Source organism: Lonchura striata, chromosome Z, assembly GCF_046129695.1.
Source record: "Lonchura striata isolate bLonStr1 chromosome Z, bLonStr1.mat, whole genome shotgun sequence".
Lineage (NCBI taxonomy): Eukaryota > Metazoa > Chordata > Aves > Passeriformes > Estrildidae > Lonchura > Lonchura striata.
Window position 1 is genome coordinate 40,887,136 of NC_134642.1, and position 13,432 is coordinate 40,900,567.

General features: G+C 55.0%; 2 protein-coding genes across 2 annotated transcripts; one reads left to right on the forward strand and one right to left on the reverse strand.

Moving 5' to 3' along the window:
- Positions 1-4,630: 4,630 nt before the first annotated feature.
- On the reverse strand, positions 4,631-10,756 carry GALT (galactose-1-phosphate uridylyltransferase). Its single transcript, XM_021554576.2, has 12 exons — positions 10,684-10,756; positions 10,267-10,436; positions 10,118-10,193; positions 9,948-9,996; positions 9,581-9,710; positions 9,229-9,285; positions 8,808-8,930; positions 7,841-7,973; positions 7,319-7,402; positions 7,082-7,236; positions 6,891-6,984; positions 4,631-6,376 (listed from the first exon to the last, which is right to left on the reverse strand). Exons 1-11 carry the CDS (start codon positions 10,736-10,738, stop codon positions 6,922-6,924), a joined length of 1,095 nt encoding a protein of 364 aa, XP_021410251.1. The 5' UTR covers positions 10,739-10,756; the 3' UTR covers positions 4,631-6,376; positions 6,891-6,921.
- A 141-nt stretch (positions 10,757-10,897) lies between these two features.
- On the forward strand, positions 10,898-13,225 carry SIGMAR1 (sigma non-opioid intracellular receptor 1). Its single transcript, XM_021554567.2, has 4 exons — positions 10,898-11,048; positions 11,786-11,986; positions 12,512-12,604; positions 12,894-13,225. The coding sequence occupies exons 1-4, from the start codon at positions 10,898-10,900 to the stop codon at positions 13,118-13,120; spliced, it is 672 nt and encodes a 223-aa protein (XP_021410242.1). The 3' UTR covers positions 13,121-13,225.
- The last annotated feature ends 207 nt before the right edge of the window (positions 13,226-13,432 follow it).

Consider the following 13,432-nt stretch of genomic DNA (forward strand, 5'->3'; position numbering starts at 1 on the left):
AAAAGTTGGCAGTTCAAGTAGTACATTCATTAAATAAAGAGGGGGAGAATAAGAACAGGCAGAGAGGAGGGGGAAGAAAAAAAAGATTACCTTGCTGAATTAATCAGGCTTCTCTGTAATGTTCAGCCTCAGATTTTATTTCCTGTAATAAGCCCATTAATACGGGTGTCTATAGCAGGGGGCTTTTAGCAGCAGGCACCATTAGTGTAACGAGGAAGGGCTAATAGAATTTTATTGGAATTTTTACTCCAACATCACAGCCTTTTAAAACAGCTGTCTCAATAGGCATTATTATTCTGATTAACATTTAGACAGCACAAATCATAGTGATGCCCTTGGTGTCCCACAGGTTTTATCATAATCATTCCAAGTTCCTGATGTGTCGGCTAGTCCTTTCCAGGGTGGAGGGAATTCTAGATCCCAGCAGAGGCTGGGGGTCATTTCTTTTCTCCTGTGCCAATGGATCTGCTACTTCTGAGGTGACCTGACTGGCTGTGATGGAGCAGGGTCCTGCTGCTACTGAAGCGCACTGGAAGCAGCTGGAACCAGACAGATGCTTTTTGAGCATCTCTGATCCCAAGAGGAATTTGAAAGCAGGAAGGGAAGGGTTAAAAAGCAAGCTGGCATCCTGGGGACCCATCCTGGCTTCGCTCTCACTCTGTTTCTTGCCTGTGTGAGAATTTAAAAATTTGATTTTAAGAATTAAATTAAAACTAGATAGTTTTCTTGTCTGACATTAAATATTAAGCCAGCAATTTGGGTGTGCTAACCCAGGGATTTGTTGTACAGTGCTGTTTTGGGGCAGCAGCCAGTCCTAGGGTTGGGAAATCTTTCTCCTCACATCTTCAAGACCTGTGCCAGGTGGGACGGAGTCACCCAAGCCAGAGGAACTGCAAGGGTGTCACACTGAGGATGTCCCAAGCATCCTATAAAAGCCCAGAGGTATCTGCAGGGCTGCCACAGAGGTTCCCACTGCCTGCTCAACTGATGGGGTCTGGCTTCTGTGTGACTGATCCTGTTTGAGCCATGGGGAAACTGAGGCATAAGAAGGGGGGCAGCACCTTTTCCACATGGACAGCACAGGCAGCCCAGGAGTTCTGTCTCCTCACCAAAGCACAAAGCCATGAGGGAGTGAAGGACCTGCCCTGATACTGAGATAAATGTGGGCAAAATAAGTGAGGGATCAAACACTAAAAGCTAACAGGCTGCAAATGGACTTTTGGCTTTTATTTGTCGAGTTTTGTTTCATGAGGGCAAGTTATGAGGATATTTTGTGAGATTGAGCCTCTCACTGTGTATGGGGAGCAGCAGCTGGTTCATCCCTGCTCCAGCCATATCCTGTGGGGCTCAAACCACCTTAGGTACATTGAAGCAGGTGGTTTGGCTTGGAGCTGGGCAAGGGAGCCCCAGGGGCACCAAGAAGGCTGGAGTTCTACTAATTACTCACTTATTAGCATCTAATTAGTATCTCTCCACTTCCTCCTCTCTCCCAAGGGCTCTGCTTCTGGCACGAGTCACATGCCCAGGCACACCCCAGGGGATGATTTTCCACCTCACATCCATCCTGGCATTGCAATGTCTTGCTGCTCCTGGGGCTCTGCAGCAGACTTCTCAGCATCACTCATGATAATTAGCAAATATGTAGAGATTTCTTCTCTGGAACATCAGGATGAAGGGGGATCCCTCCTGATGGGGCACGCACAGATATCTGTGAGCTTTCACAGCTGGCTCCAGCAGCAGCCGTGTCCCAGGAACAGCCAAGGTGCCCAATCCCAGCCATGCAAGGCCTCCAGCCTTCTCCCAGCACCTGCACAGCTGGTGGTAACCCCCTTTTGCAGGCAAAGATTACCTTCCCTTTGGCTGCCCCTATCCTAGAGCAGTCCCCTGCTCTTCCACCCACACCTGCTCCCTTCCATCCCCAGACAATTTTGTTTGGGTTGAATCCAGCTGGAATCTGGAGGCTCCTGTTGTTTCTCTTGCTCCAAACAGAGGCCACTGGTTCTGGGATGTGGTCCCAGGATGGGAAAGGCTCAAACCACATGCAATGACAGGACTCCATTGCCAAGAGCTGAAGCCCCCAAGGTACCTCCCCAACACCAGGCATGCAGGAAATTTGGGGGGGGGGGGGGGGCAGTGCTTAGTGACCACATGGATGTTGTAATGTGACAGTATTAAATTACCTGTATTATCAGATGATTAACCAATGAAATTCCATCCTTGGGGCTGCCATCCTGAAGTCCATGCAGAGCTTGCTAGACAGCATCCAGACATCTCACTGTGTCCACCTGGGACCAGCAGCCATCCCACAACTCATGGTCCCCAAGGGCTCTGAAAATTCTTAATATGAAGGACTTGGGGACCATTGGCAGAGAAAAACACACCAGCTGTCTGAAACACGGGCAAGACACCTCCCAAATTGTTTCCTGCTAGTCTGAACTCCTGTCAAGGAAGCTGCCAAACCCAGGGAAGATGCACCACGTGGCCAAGGACAAAGTGGGTGCTCTTTGCTGCCCCAGATGCCCTCACATGGCCAGCTAAGACAAGATCTAAAAAGGGTCTGGGTTTTGATTTGCATTCTCCTGGCACACAAAAGCTCCCCACTGCATGAAGCCCCCCTGCTTCAGGGCACCAGGGTGTTTAGCATCTGCTTAAAATTATTAATTGCTTTAATGTTAAGTGCCTGATCTCTTTTAAATAGAAATAGGAGGGATTTAGCTTTCTCTCCTTCCCTGTTTCTGACCCTCCTCTCCTTCCTTTCTCCCTCCTTTACTCCATTTCTTCCTTTTATCATTCCTCTCTTCCTCCCTAAAAATTTACTAATTTCTTCCTTATTCCATTGCCAAAACCCCTACTCATTGACAGGCAGTGGCAGACAAGAAGAAACTCAACAATAAGGGCAAATCCAGTAGTAAAACTGGAATGAAATTACAGCCATTAACCTGGTATCAGGAAGGACAGTAAAACTGCAGCATGGCAGGAGCCAGCAGGCCTCAATTCATAGCTTTTCTTTCTGATTAAAACACACTGGTCACAGATTAACTTCCTTTGCTCAATATTTTATTGTCTCACCTGCACTAGCGGGGGAAGAGGAAGAGGGGTGGGCAGGACTGGGGACTCAGGATCTGCAGCTTCTCTGCAGCTCTTCAGCCTTTGGCAGGTGCCAAGGACGTGGACACTCAACCAAAGGGCAGGAACCTGCCTCCAGCAGTTGCACCATGAAGTGCTCGTGCCAAATGGTGTCTATCCACCATGTGCCTCCCAGACTGGCACCCCAGGGCTCAACCATGACCACAGAAGGAGTCAGTATTAGAGCTGGGAGTGCTCTAGGTCTCCCAAACATGCAGGGCAGGCACAATCCTGGACACAGCCACTGCTACAACCCGGGCAAGGACATTGCCACAAAGCTCCAGCAGCTTCGGGGAATCCATATCCCTTGGCAGATAGACCAATTTCTTTCAGTGGTATCAGAAAATGTGACAAAAAATGAAAATAAATTCCTGGCCACACCCCCTCAAGCATATCTGTATATGTGGATCCCGCACTGGGTATATCCCTTGCTCCTTGCGGCACAGCTTGTGCCAGCCAGGCACAGCAGCATTCTGCCCCTTTCCTAACCCCTCACAGACCCATTAGTGCACCACAGAGGGTGCAAACACCTCTGTGGGATCCCAGTGGATTTTAGCTCATTCATTCATTCCATGCTTGAGTTCCTCTAACTCTCCCCACCACCTGTCCTATTCATTCTTCCAGAGCAGCAATTGCAGTTTCTGCCCTCATGCTGGGAGATGGAGCCTAAGGACAAAGATGACCCAGCCACAGAGATACTTCTCCCAGGATTTCCAACAGGATCCCTGGAGAAATGAACCAGCATCAAGGAACATCCTTATGGGGAACTCCAATGGGCCTCAGCTCCCCTTTGATGCTCCCAAGTCAAGAACAACAGCTGGGTACACCGCAGGCCCTCCACTCCGTCATCCCTCACCAGCTGGACTTCTTTAATCTCCTACAATAAATCACTTTTTAATTACAATTGGACTGCAACTAGCAAAATATAAAAGACTTGGGGCTTTACAGCACACCAGCCATGGCACCTATGAATTGCAATGCCTTTCCATCTCCAGCAGCTCCATTTGCACCACCCTGAAGCCTCCCTGTGCAATGGGAAAGGCTCATTGCTCCCTTCCAGCCTTTCACACCCCCGTGCACTAAAAGTATGAGGGAGAAAAAAAAAAGTAAAAAGGAAAAAGTAGTATAAAAAGCTAAAAGTATGAGGGCAACAGGAGGTTGCATCTGTTGTGAGGAAGTGGGGAGTTCAGCATAACCAGGGTCAAGCTCTCATACCTGGGTGTACCCTCTCCTCTTTCTCCTCTAACTGCTGCTTTCACCGGGTTTCAGATTTCAAGGGGCAGATTTTAACTAAAAAAAAACAAAAAAACAAAAAAACAAAACAAAACAAAACAAAAAACACCACCCCAAACTAATACTCAGGCCATCTTTGAGATTTTTTAACACCAGATAAACTTGAGCAGCTGGTACCTGCAGCAGAGGGGACCCTGGCACGGGCAGCAGCCCTCCTCAGCACGCACTGCCTCCCCAGCCTCCACCCTAAATCACAACACAAGAAACAGGCTGTTCATTAGGTCTGTTTAATTAAGCAATATGGATCCTGCCCTGATATTTACAATCCCACTTGCCGTGATTTATTGGAGAGAGTCCCGTTTTTAGAGACGGCGACTGTAAAGTTTAATACCGCTTGACTTAACTGCGAGTTTCATTTACGGCCGCGGGCCGAGGCGCGGCAGCCCGGGGCTGGGAGCCGCCGGGCCATTAAATCAGAGCTAACTGCGTGTGCAGGGAGATGACTAGCTTCGTTACAACCGCTTCAGCGGCTAATCATCCCGAGCTGGATTGCCACACTTAAGGCAATTTGTTGCCGCTTTCCCAGGACCCTGGAGAAAAAGCGGGGAAGTCGGGAAGTTGGAGCAGAGGCACATGCTGCAATGGAAAGGGCTCATGATCGGGATGGTGGCAGAGACCAAACGGACTCTGCTTGTCCCAGCAGCGGAGAAATCAGTTTTGCAAAAAGCCAGATTCCCAGCTGGGCAGCCCCCATGCCCTGGTGAGGGATGCTGTGCACAATGACAGCTCCAAGCTCAAGGGTCAGCCACCAGCTCCTCCGCATAGCCCCGGAGCACCTGGGGAGCGCAGAGGCCAGGTGAGGGCAGTCTGTGGGCTCTGGGGTGATGCAATCAAGCAGAAAGATAGGACCAGCATGTAGGAGGGCAGCCAACATCACAGAGGTCAGGAGGCCCTGTCCTAGCCCCATAGGGGAGCAACGCATGGATGGGGCACAGGGAACACAGCCTTCCCCATGAAATACCGTCTTGGAGGAAGGAGGAGAGCATTTATCTCCTTGCAAGGAGGGACTTTCTACTCCCCAGGAGCACACTCACTGACTGGACAAGGAGAGGGGTCTCATAGAGAGTTGTGAGAATGGCTTATTAGTGAAAAATAAAAATATTTGTGAAAATGTGAGGGTTCATAGTGCTTGGCATCCCCCCACATCAGCTGTGGTGGCATCAGTGTCCATCACCTACCCCTGCAGAGTCCCAGAGCTTTCCTAGAGGGAAAGGGAGGAAAGCAAAGACAAAGGTGAATAGAATATCCCCCAGCTCAGCCCAGCATCCAGGTTATCACTATCCCACCCACAGGCAGGCACAGTGAATGGGGGGAGCAGCACCAGAAAGAGAGCTGGACTCCCTAGCAGTCCCCAGGTGAGTGATGAACCACCTCCTGGCTGCATTCCAGAAGCCCCTGTACCTGCAGCAGGCACCATGAGGGCTCCCAGCCAGAGAGGATGAAGAGGAACAGCTCCAGGGCTGAGCATCTCAGCCAGCAGCCTCTGTGCAGCAAGTCTGCCAGGGCTCAGCCCTCTCCCAGGAGCTGGCTAAGCCTTGGGCTGCATCCATTCCTTCTCTGTTTCCCACTCCTCCACAAGCCTGCAGCACTCAGACAGATTCAGAGCTCCCCCCAGGGAGGAAGAGGAGGCAGTGCAGACGCAGGGACAAAGCAACAAGTACTGGACTGCCAGCACATCCCCTGAGCCCCGTGTTATCCCCCACCAGCAGCTGGGTGTCTTCACCAGAGACCCCAAACCTCCCACCTAGGGCTGAAAGCCACGAGAGCACAGGTAGAGGCACTTTGCTTCCAGGTTTTATTGTCCAGGGGGGTTGTGCCCCTCCATGAGGCAGAAGTCGTCCCAGTCCCACCAGTGAGACTGGAGTAGTAAGGAGGGTAAGCCCTTTAGTGGTGGTAGGAGCATGCCATGGGGGCAGAATTCAGAGCATGGGATGGTGAAAGAGATAAGGAACACCACCTACACAAGGATGCCACAGGATTAGGCCCCAAATCCCCAAACAGGCAAAACCAGTCCCACAAACCAGCCAAGTTGTGACAAGGTTCAGGAGAATCTGGGACCTCAGAGAGTTCACAACTGACATGAATTTCCAGACCTCAGCTGTGACCACTCCCAGCTGACTTGTGGCCTCACCAAGCACACCAAATGATGCAATCTTAAACCTCTACTGTTAGTGCAGCACTGTCAAGCCCACCACTAAGCCATGTCCCTAAGTGCCACATTTACACTTGTTTTTTAATACTTCCAGGCACAGTGATTCCACCATTTCTGTGGGCAGCCTGTTCCTATGTCTGACCACCCTTTCGGTGAAGAAATTTTCCCCAACATCCAATTTAAACCTCCCCTAACACAACTTCAGGCTGCTCCCTCTTGTCCTACCATTAGTTATCTGTGAGAAAAGACCAACCCACACTTGGCTATGACCTCCCTTCAGGTAGCGGTGGGAAGCAATAAGAGCCCTCCTCACACTCACATCCGAGGACTGGATGCTCTGCTGTTCCCCATCACACCTCCTCAGCCCTCTTCTTGTAGTGCACCTCGGGGAGGCTCCTCAGGCGCTCAGCTGCCTGCAGGGCACAGCACAGGGACAGCCAGGGGCTGGTCCCAGGGACAGCCCTGGCACACAACCCCCTGGGTCCCCCAACCCCTCTGAGCTGCTTTCACCTGCTCCGGGGTGAGGTCCCTCTGCGCCTGCGCCAGCATCTCGTATCCCACCATGAACTTGCGTATGGTGGCAGAGCGCAGCAGTGGAGGGTAGTAGTGGGCATGGAGCTGCCAGTGCCTGCAGTCCTCCTCCAGATAGGGGCCTGTGGGGGCTCCTGCAGGGGGTAGAGGCACTGCATGAGCCACAGGGAGGAGACAGGGATGTGAATGAGAGTATTGCAGAGCCATGCCACTCACCGTGCCAGCCCATGGAGTAGGGGAAGGAGACTTCAAAGAGATTGTCATACTTGATGAGAAGCCTCTGCATAATGGAGGCCAGGCCTGCAGGAAAGTGACAGTGATTTACACCCTGAGCTGGCCAGCAGCTAGCCAGGTGTGCAGTGGGGTCACTCACAGCACCTCCCCCTGGGTGGACATCAGTGACAGGCAGGAGGGATGCACTTGAGAATTTCCACCCCTCCCCATTTACACAGGGAGCTCAAGCAATGCAGCAGGAGAAGCTTCCACCAAAGCAGAGAGTACCATGTGCTTCATCACCCCAAAAAGACATGAGTGCCACCAGCAGTGCTGACTGTACCCAAACAACTAGTTCTTATCCTAACAAAACAGAGGCGCCCTTCCCCTCCTCCGCTAAGCTCGGCAGCCCCCAAGGATACAAGCATCAGCATCATCAACATCCAGCATCAGCATGGTTGCCTCCTAACAAAGGTCAAGCCAAAGGATGTGGGATGGGGTACAGCAAAGCTCAGAGCCACTCACTGTCCTTTTCACTGTCACTGAGGTCCTGGAGGCGACAGACGTGGCGGCGGGGCAGCAGCAGGGTCTGGTAGGGCCAGATAGCCCAGTATGGTACCACGACCAACCAGTCCGCATTTTCCACCACCAGCCGTTCCTGCAGGGCACAGAATCACAGAATCAGTTAGGTTGGAAAAGACTTTTTAGATAATCAAGTCCAACCTATGATTTAACCCTACTTTATCAACTAAATCACTGCCCTGAGTGTTACACCCAGTCTTTCTGACTCCACCACTTCCCTGGGGAGCCCATTCCAATACCCAATCACTCTTTCAGTGAAGAATTTTTCTCTAATGTCTAGCCTAAACTTCCCTGGCACAGACTAAGACTGTGTCATCTTGTCCTGTCAGTGGCTGCCTGGCAGAAGAGACCAACCCCCCTGCTGACTAAAATCTCTTTTCAGGGAGTTGTAGAGGGTGATAAGGCCTCCCATAAGCCTTCTTTTTTTCCAGGTTAAACACCCTCAGCTCTTTTTCATAGGGCTTGTGTTCCAGAACTTTCACCAGCCTTGCTGCCTTTGGCCAGATGAATTTGAGCATCTCGACATCCTTCCTAAATTGGGGGCTCAGAACTGGACACAGTATTTACAGTGGAGCCTCACCAGTGCCAAGTACAGGAGAAGAATGACTTCCCTGCACCTGCTGGCCACACTATTCCTGATACAGGCCAGGTACCTTTGGCTTTCTTGGCCACCTGTGCACACTGTTGGCTCACTGTTCAGTCAGCTGCCAACCAGCACCCCTACATCCCGTTCTGCTTGGCCACTGTCCAGCCACTCTGTCCCCAGCCCGTAGCCCTGCAGGCAGGTGTTACACACAAACCCCCAAAGCCCCAGGGCACTCATAGGGCCCAGCTCCTGGGGGCTAGGAAGCCCACCCCAGAAGACAACCAGCTCCCAGGGAGGGGATACGGACAACATCCATGCCTTCACCTTTCGGCAAGCCTCCTGCTCAGCGTACTCTAGCAGCATGGGCACACCGTGCTGGCTCAGGTGCTGGCGCTGGGTCCGGTCCTCCAGATGTGCCTCGTTTGGGAGGAAGCTGCTGGCCCACACCTGGGAGGGACATTGGGGCACAGGACTGAGGTGCTCATACCCCTCACTTGCAGGGGAACCCCTAGTCGCGCTGCTCATCTGGAGGTCCCTGCTGCCACCAGGTGGAGAGTCTGGCATGTGACAGCCACAAGGGACAGTCCCCAGAGGAAAGGTGACAGGACAGACACAGAGGTATCCTCACTATGAAAAGCTTCGCGACCAGGGCAGGATGACTGCCATTCACATCTGCCCTCAGGGTTTGCTGTAGGGTCACCACAGGGACATGTAATTTAGTCAGGTCATAGTGGGACAGCCTCACCTGGCAGTGGGGGTGCGGGTTGGAGCAGCCCATCATCGCTCCCTTGTTCTCGAAAATCTACAAGAAGAGGAAGAGGTGCAGCCAGCAGGCCCCAGCCCCAGGGCCCCCGCTGCAGGCTGTCTGTCATGGTGTCCCCAGCACAGCAGGGAAGCAGCCCTCAGGATGACAGAACCTCACCCACTGGAAAGGCTCAGCAGGGCACAAAGGCTCAAAGGGCACAAAGGGGACAAAGGGCACAAAGAAATAGACCCACACACAGCCAGGATGCTCCCAACCCCAAGTACTGCCAGAGTACCCAGTGACAGCCTCCCACCTTCACCCAAAAAAGAGAAGCCCCCCACCAGCCCCACACCTGCACCCAGGGGTAGGAAGCACCCAGCTCTGTCGCCAGCTCTGCCCACGCATCGATGACAGCCCGGATCTCTGGCAGGGACATGAGGGGCAGCGTCAGGTCTGACCAGGGGTGGAAACACATCACCTTGCTGTAGAGCAAACACGCTTAGCTGCGACTGCGGGTGTCTCCAGAGACCCTCACAGCTTTTCTGGGTGCAGTGGGACATGGGACGAGGGACAGGGCCAAAACCCCCAGAATGACCCCAAAACTGAGCAGCAGTGTACAGAACAGGCACTGCATGAGAAAAGCAGGCCCAGCCCAGCACCATTCTACATGTTCTCAACAAATTGTGTCCCAAACCTGCTGGAGCCATGTAGGTACTTACCATACACCCCGGGCTGGGGCAGCTCGAAACAAGGGGTGATCACTGTCGTCTGGGGAAGAACAGAGAGTGGGCAGGGAGAAGGCGCTGAGACAGAACCCAAGCCTCTCCAGACCACCCTAAGGACCCAAGATGGGGCATCTCCAGCAGCCTACTCTGTTCCCCAAAGTTACCAGGCTCTGGAGCATCAGGCTGCAGTGCAGGAAAGTCATTTGGGAAGACGAAAGTACCCTCGTACTTGGGGTTCACCTGCCGGGGTGAGAGATGTATGAAGGCAGGAGGGGGTGGCAGGGGCAGCCCGGTCCCGTGTCTCTGGTGGTACCTCGCCGTTGGCCCGGGTGGCCCCAGGGCAGAGCGGGTTCTTGGGGTCCCAGCGGGGCACATCCTCAGGGGGCGGCTTCTCAAGCTGACCCTGCCAAGGGCGCTTTACCCGGTGGGCCGACACCAGCACCCAGTCGTCCCGCAGCGGGTTGTACCGAACGTGCTGGTGCTCTGCGGGGAGGGAGAGCAGCGGCCCTCAGGTGCAGACCCCCGCAATGGGGGAACACGCACCCACCCCCTCAGGGGGCAAGCAGCACGGTCTGCACGCCGCTTGATGCCCTCCCTCAGCTCCACCCTTCCTCCCGTCCCAGCCCGGGAGCCCCGCTGCTCTGGGCAGGGAAGGTCGCCGCAGGTCCGGCTTCCCGGGGTGGTGCTGGGCTCCGAAGGGAAGCATGGAGGAAGGCAACCCCATCCGTACCGCCGGCACGGAAGCGGCCACCTCCCTCCGCCGCCCCGGCCAGCGACGGCTCCATGCCTCCCCACTGCCGGAAACCCGCTGGGATCGGCCCCTTCCCGCCTCCCGCCCCGCCCCGCCGCGCCGGCGCAGCCGCCCGGGCCGTGCGTGGCGTGGCCGCGGCGGGGGCGGTCCCGGCCCGGGTCCCGCTCCCGGTGCCGGGGCGGCGGAGCGCGGCATGGGCGCGGCGTGGGGGCGGCGGGCGCTGCGGGCCGGGCTGGCGCTGGGCGCGCTGGCGCTGCTGCTGCAGGGGCTGCGCGGGTGGCTGGCGGCCAAGCGGTACGAGTTCACCCCCGCCGAGATCGCACAGCTCGCCCGGCACCACGCGGGTACGCGCCGCCCGTGGGGACGCGGGGGGGGCGGCGGGGAGCGGGGCCGGGGAGGGCTGGCGGTGGGGATGGGGATAGGCGAGGGTTGGGGATGGAGAGAGGAGCAGAGGACGTGGAGGGGAGCGGCGGCCTGGGCTGGAGGGGAGACCCGTAGCGGGGTAAAGGTCCGAGGAGAATCCGGTACAGGGGTCCGGGATCCTGGGGGGAATGGGCCTGGTGTCAGGGAGGGGCAGGGAGCTGGACCTGGACAGCAAGACTGGGAGAGGGAGGGAATCGGTACCGGGGAGTAGCAACAGGGAATGCAGGGGAAGCGGGGTGGAAGATGGGACTGGAGCAAAGGGGACCAGGGCAGCAGCATCATCCAACCTGGTTGGGGCTGAAGCCCCAGGTGGGTCAGGCCTGGGGCTTCAGAAGAGAGCCATAGGGCACGGGGAGTTTGGTCGGGGCTGCATGTAACCAGGACAGGGGCACTGTCACGTTGTTTAGATCTCCCACATTGCCCAGCACCTGGGATAGGTTGTAGGACTGGAGCTCTCAGTGCACCTTATCCTCTGTCACCATCCAGTTAGGCAGTGGAGCTGGGTCAGCGGGAGCTGAGGGCTGGAGAGAGGAGATATCTTCGCCTAGGCAGACTTCTTCGAGGGTGTGCTGAAACTATAGTTGCACAGGGGATTCGGGGGTTTGGTCGGCTGAGCTTTTTCTGTGCCAGGGACTTACAGTGACCCTGGGTTCTGCAGGACTGGACCATGAGCTGGCTTTCTCCAAGATTATTGTGGAGCTGCGAAAGAAGCACCCAGGCCACATCCTGCCAGACGAGGACCTGCAGTGGGTATTTGTGAATGCGGGCGGGTGGATGGGCTCCATGTGCCTGCTCCATGCCTCGCTCACCGAGTACGTGCTGCTCTTCGGGACAGCAGTTGACACTGGGGGACACTCAGGTGAGCAGGGGGACTAGGCTGCTGGGCAGGGGAGTTCTCCAAGCTATTTCTACTCCACTCTTTCAGGTGCAGTTTGCCATGGTGTGCCCAGCACAGGGAGCCCACTGCTTCACTACTTGTATGGGGTGAATGATGCTGGCCAAACACTCCCTGCAAGGGGACCAGCCCCCATGGTGTCCTGCAGCATTTGCAGGTCGCTGTGTGTGACATGCTGTGTGGCCAGGACTCTCTGCATCCAGCTGGCAGGCGATGGCAGACATCTCATCTCCCAGTGCTTCAGGAGGGAGCAAATGCCAAAGAAGTTGGAAATGATGGGGTTTAAGGACACCAAGCAGCCCTGGCTGGTGGTGTATGGCTCTTTACAGAGACAGTGAGGGTACTAGAGCCATTGGCACTTATTGGTGTATCGAAGCAGAGGGGCTGCCATCCTGACCCTCTTGCTCCACAATTCAGACCTGGGCTGGACCTTGGCTTCCTGTGCTGTCCCTGCCAGGGAGACACTGAGCCAGTGTTGTCTGTTCTCAGGTCGCTACTGGGCAGATATTTCTGACACCATCATCTCGGGGACATTCCGGCAGTGGAAGGAGGGGACCACCAGAAGTGAGATCTACTATCCAGGTAAGGGCAGCAGTATGGTGACCTATGGGCTGCATTCATGTCTTTGGGGCACAGCCACTTGCTGTCATAGAGGCTCTTTCTTTGAGATGACAGAGGCCAAGAGCTCAGGATAGAGCAGTTTGGGTCTCCAGTGGCACATCCCAGATCTCAGTGGGTGGCAGTAAGAGAAAAGGGAGCAAGGCTGGGGTCGACTTGGAAGGCTCAACCCTGCAGGCCCTAACACCGTGTCTCCCATTTGGGCATGATGTGAGGCAGCCACTGGGAGCTGTGCTGGTATGTGTTTTGGCAGGCGACACCATCGTACACCAGGCAGGAGAGGCCACATCAGTGCAGTGGAGTGCAGGCACCTGGATGGTGGAGTACGGCCGGGGCTTCATCCCCTCCACACTCGCCTTCGCCCTGGCTGACACCCTCTTCAGCACTCAGGACTTCGTCACCCTCTTCTACACCCTGCGTGTCTACGCAAAGGGCTTGCTCCTGGAAGCAAATGCCTTCTTCAGCACCTTTGGGTGCTGAGCCTGTCTCACCAGGGTACCCTGCTGAGCCCAGTTGGCTCCTTTCCTCCCAGCCGTTTTCCTCCCTGAGCCCAGGTTCTAGCAGAGGCAGCAGGAGATCCCCTGTGCCTTCCCCAAATTGTTCTGTCCTTTCCCCACAGGCCAACATGGTGCCAGGACAGAGGGACCTTGGCAGTCACAGCAACACAGAATGTCAGTTCTCTTTACTACCTGCCTGTCCCTCCTTTCTATTGGAGTCACATCCTGCTTTCCCATCCCTCGGGGCTGGAGTGGCCTTGCAGTGTACAAACACCTCTGTGTGCCCTCAGCATGC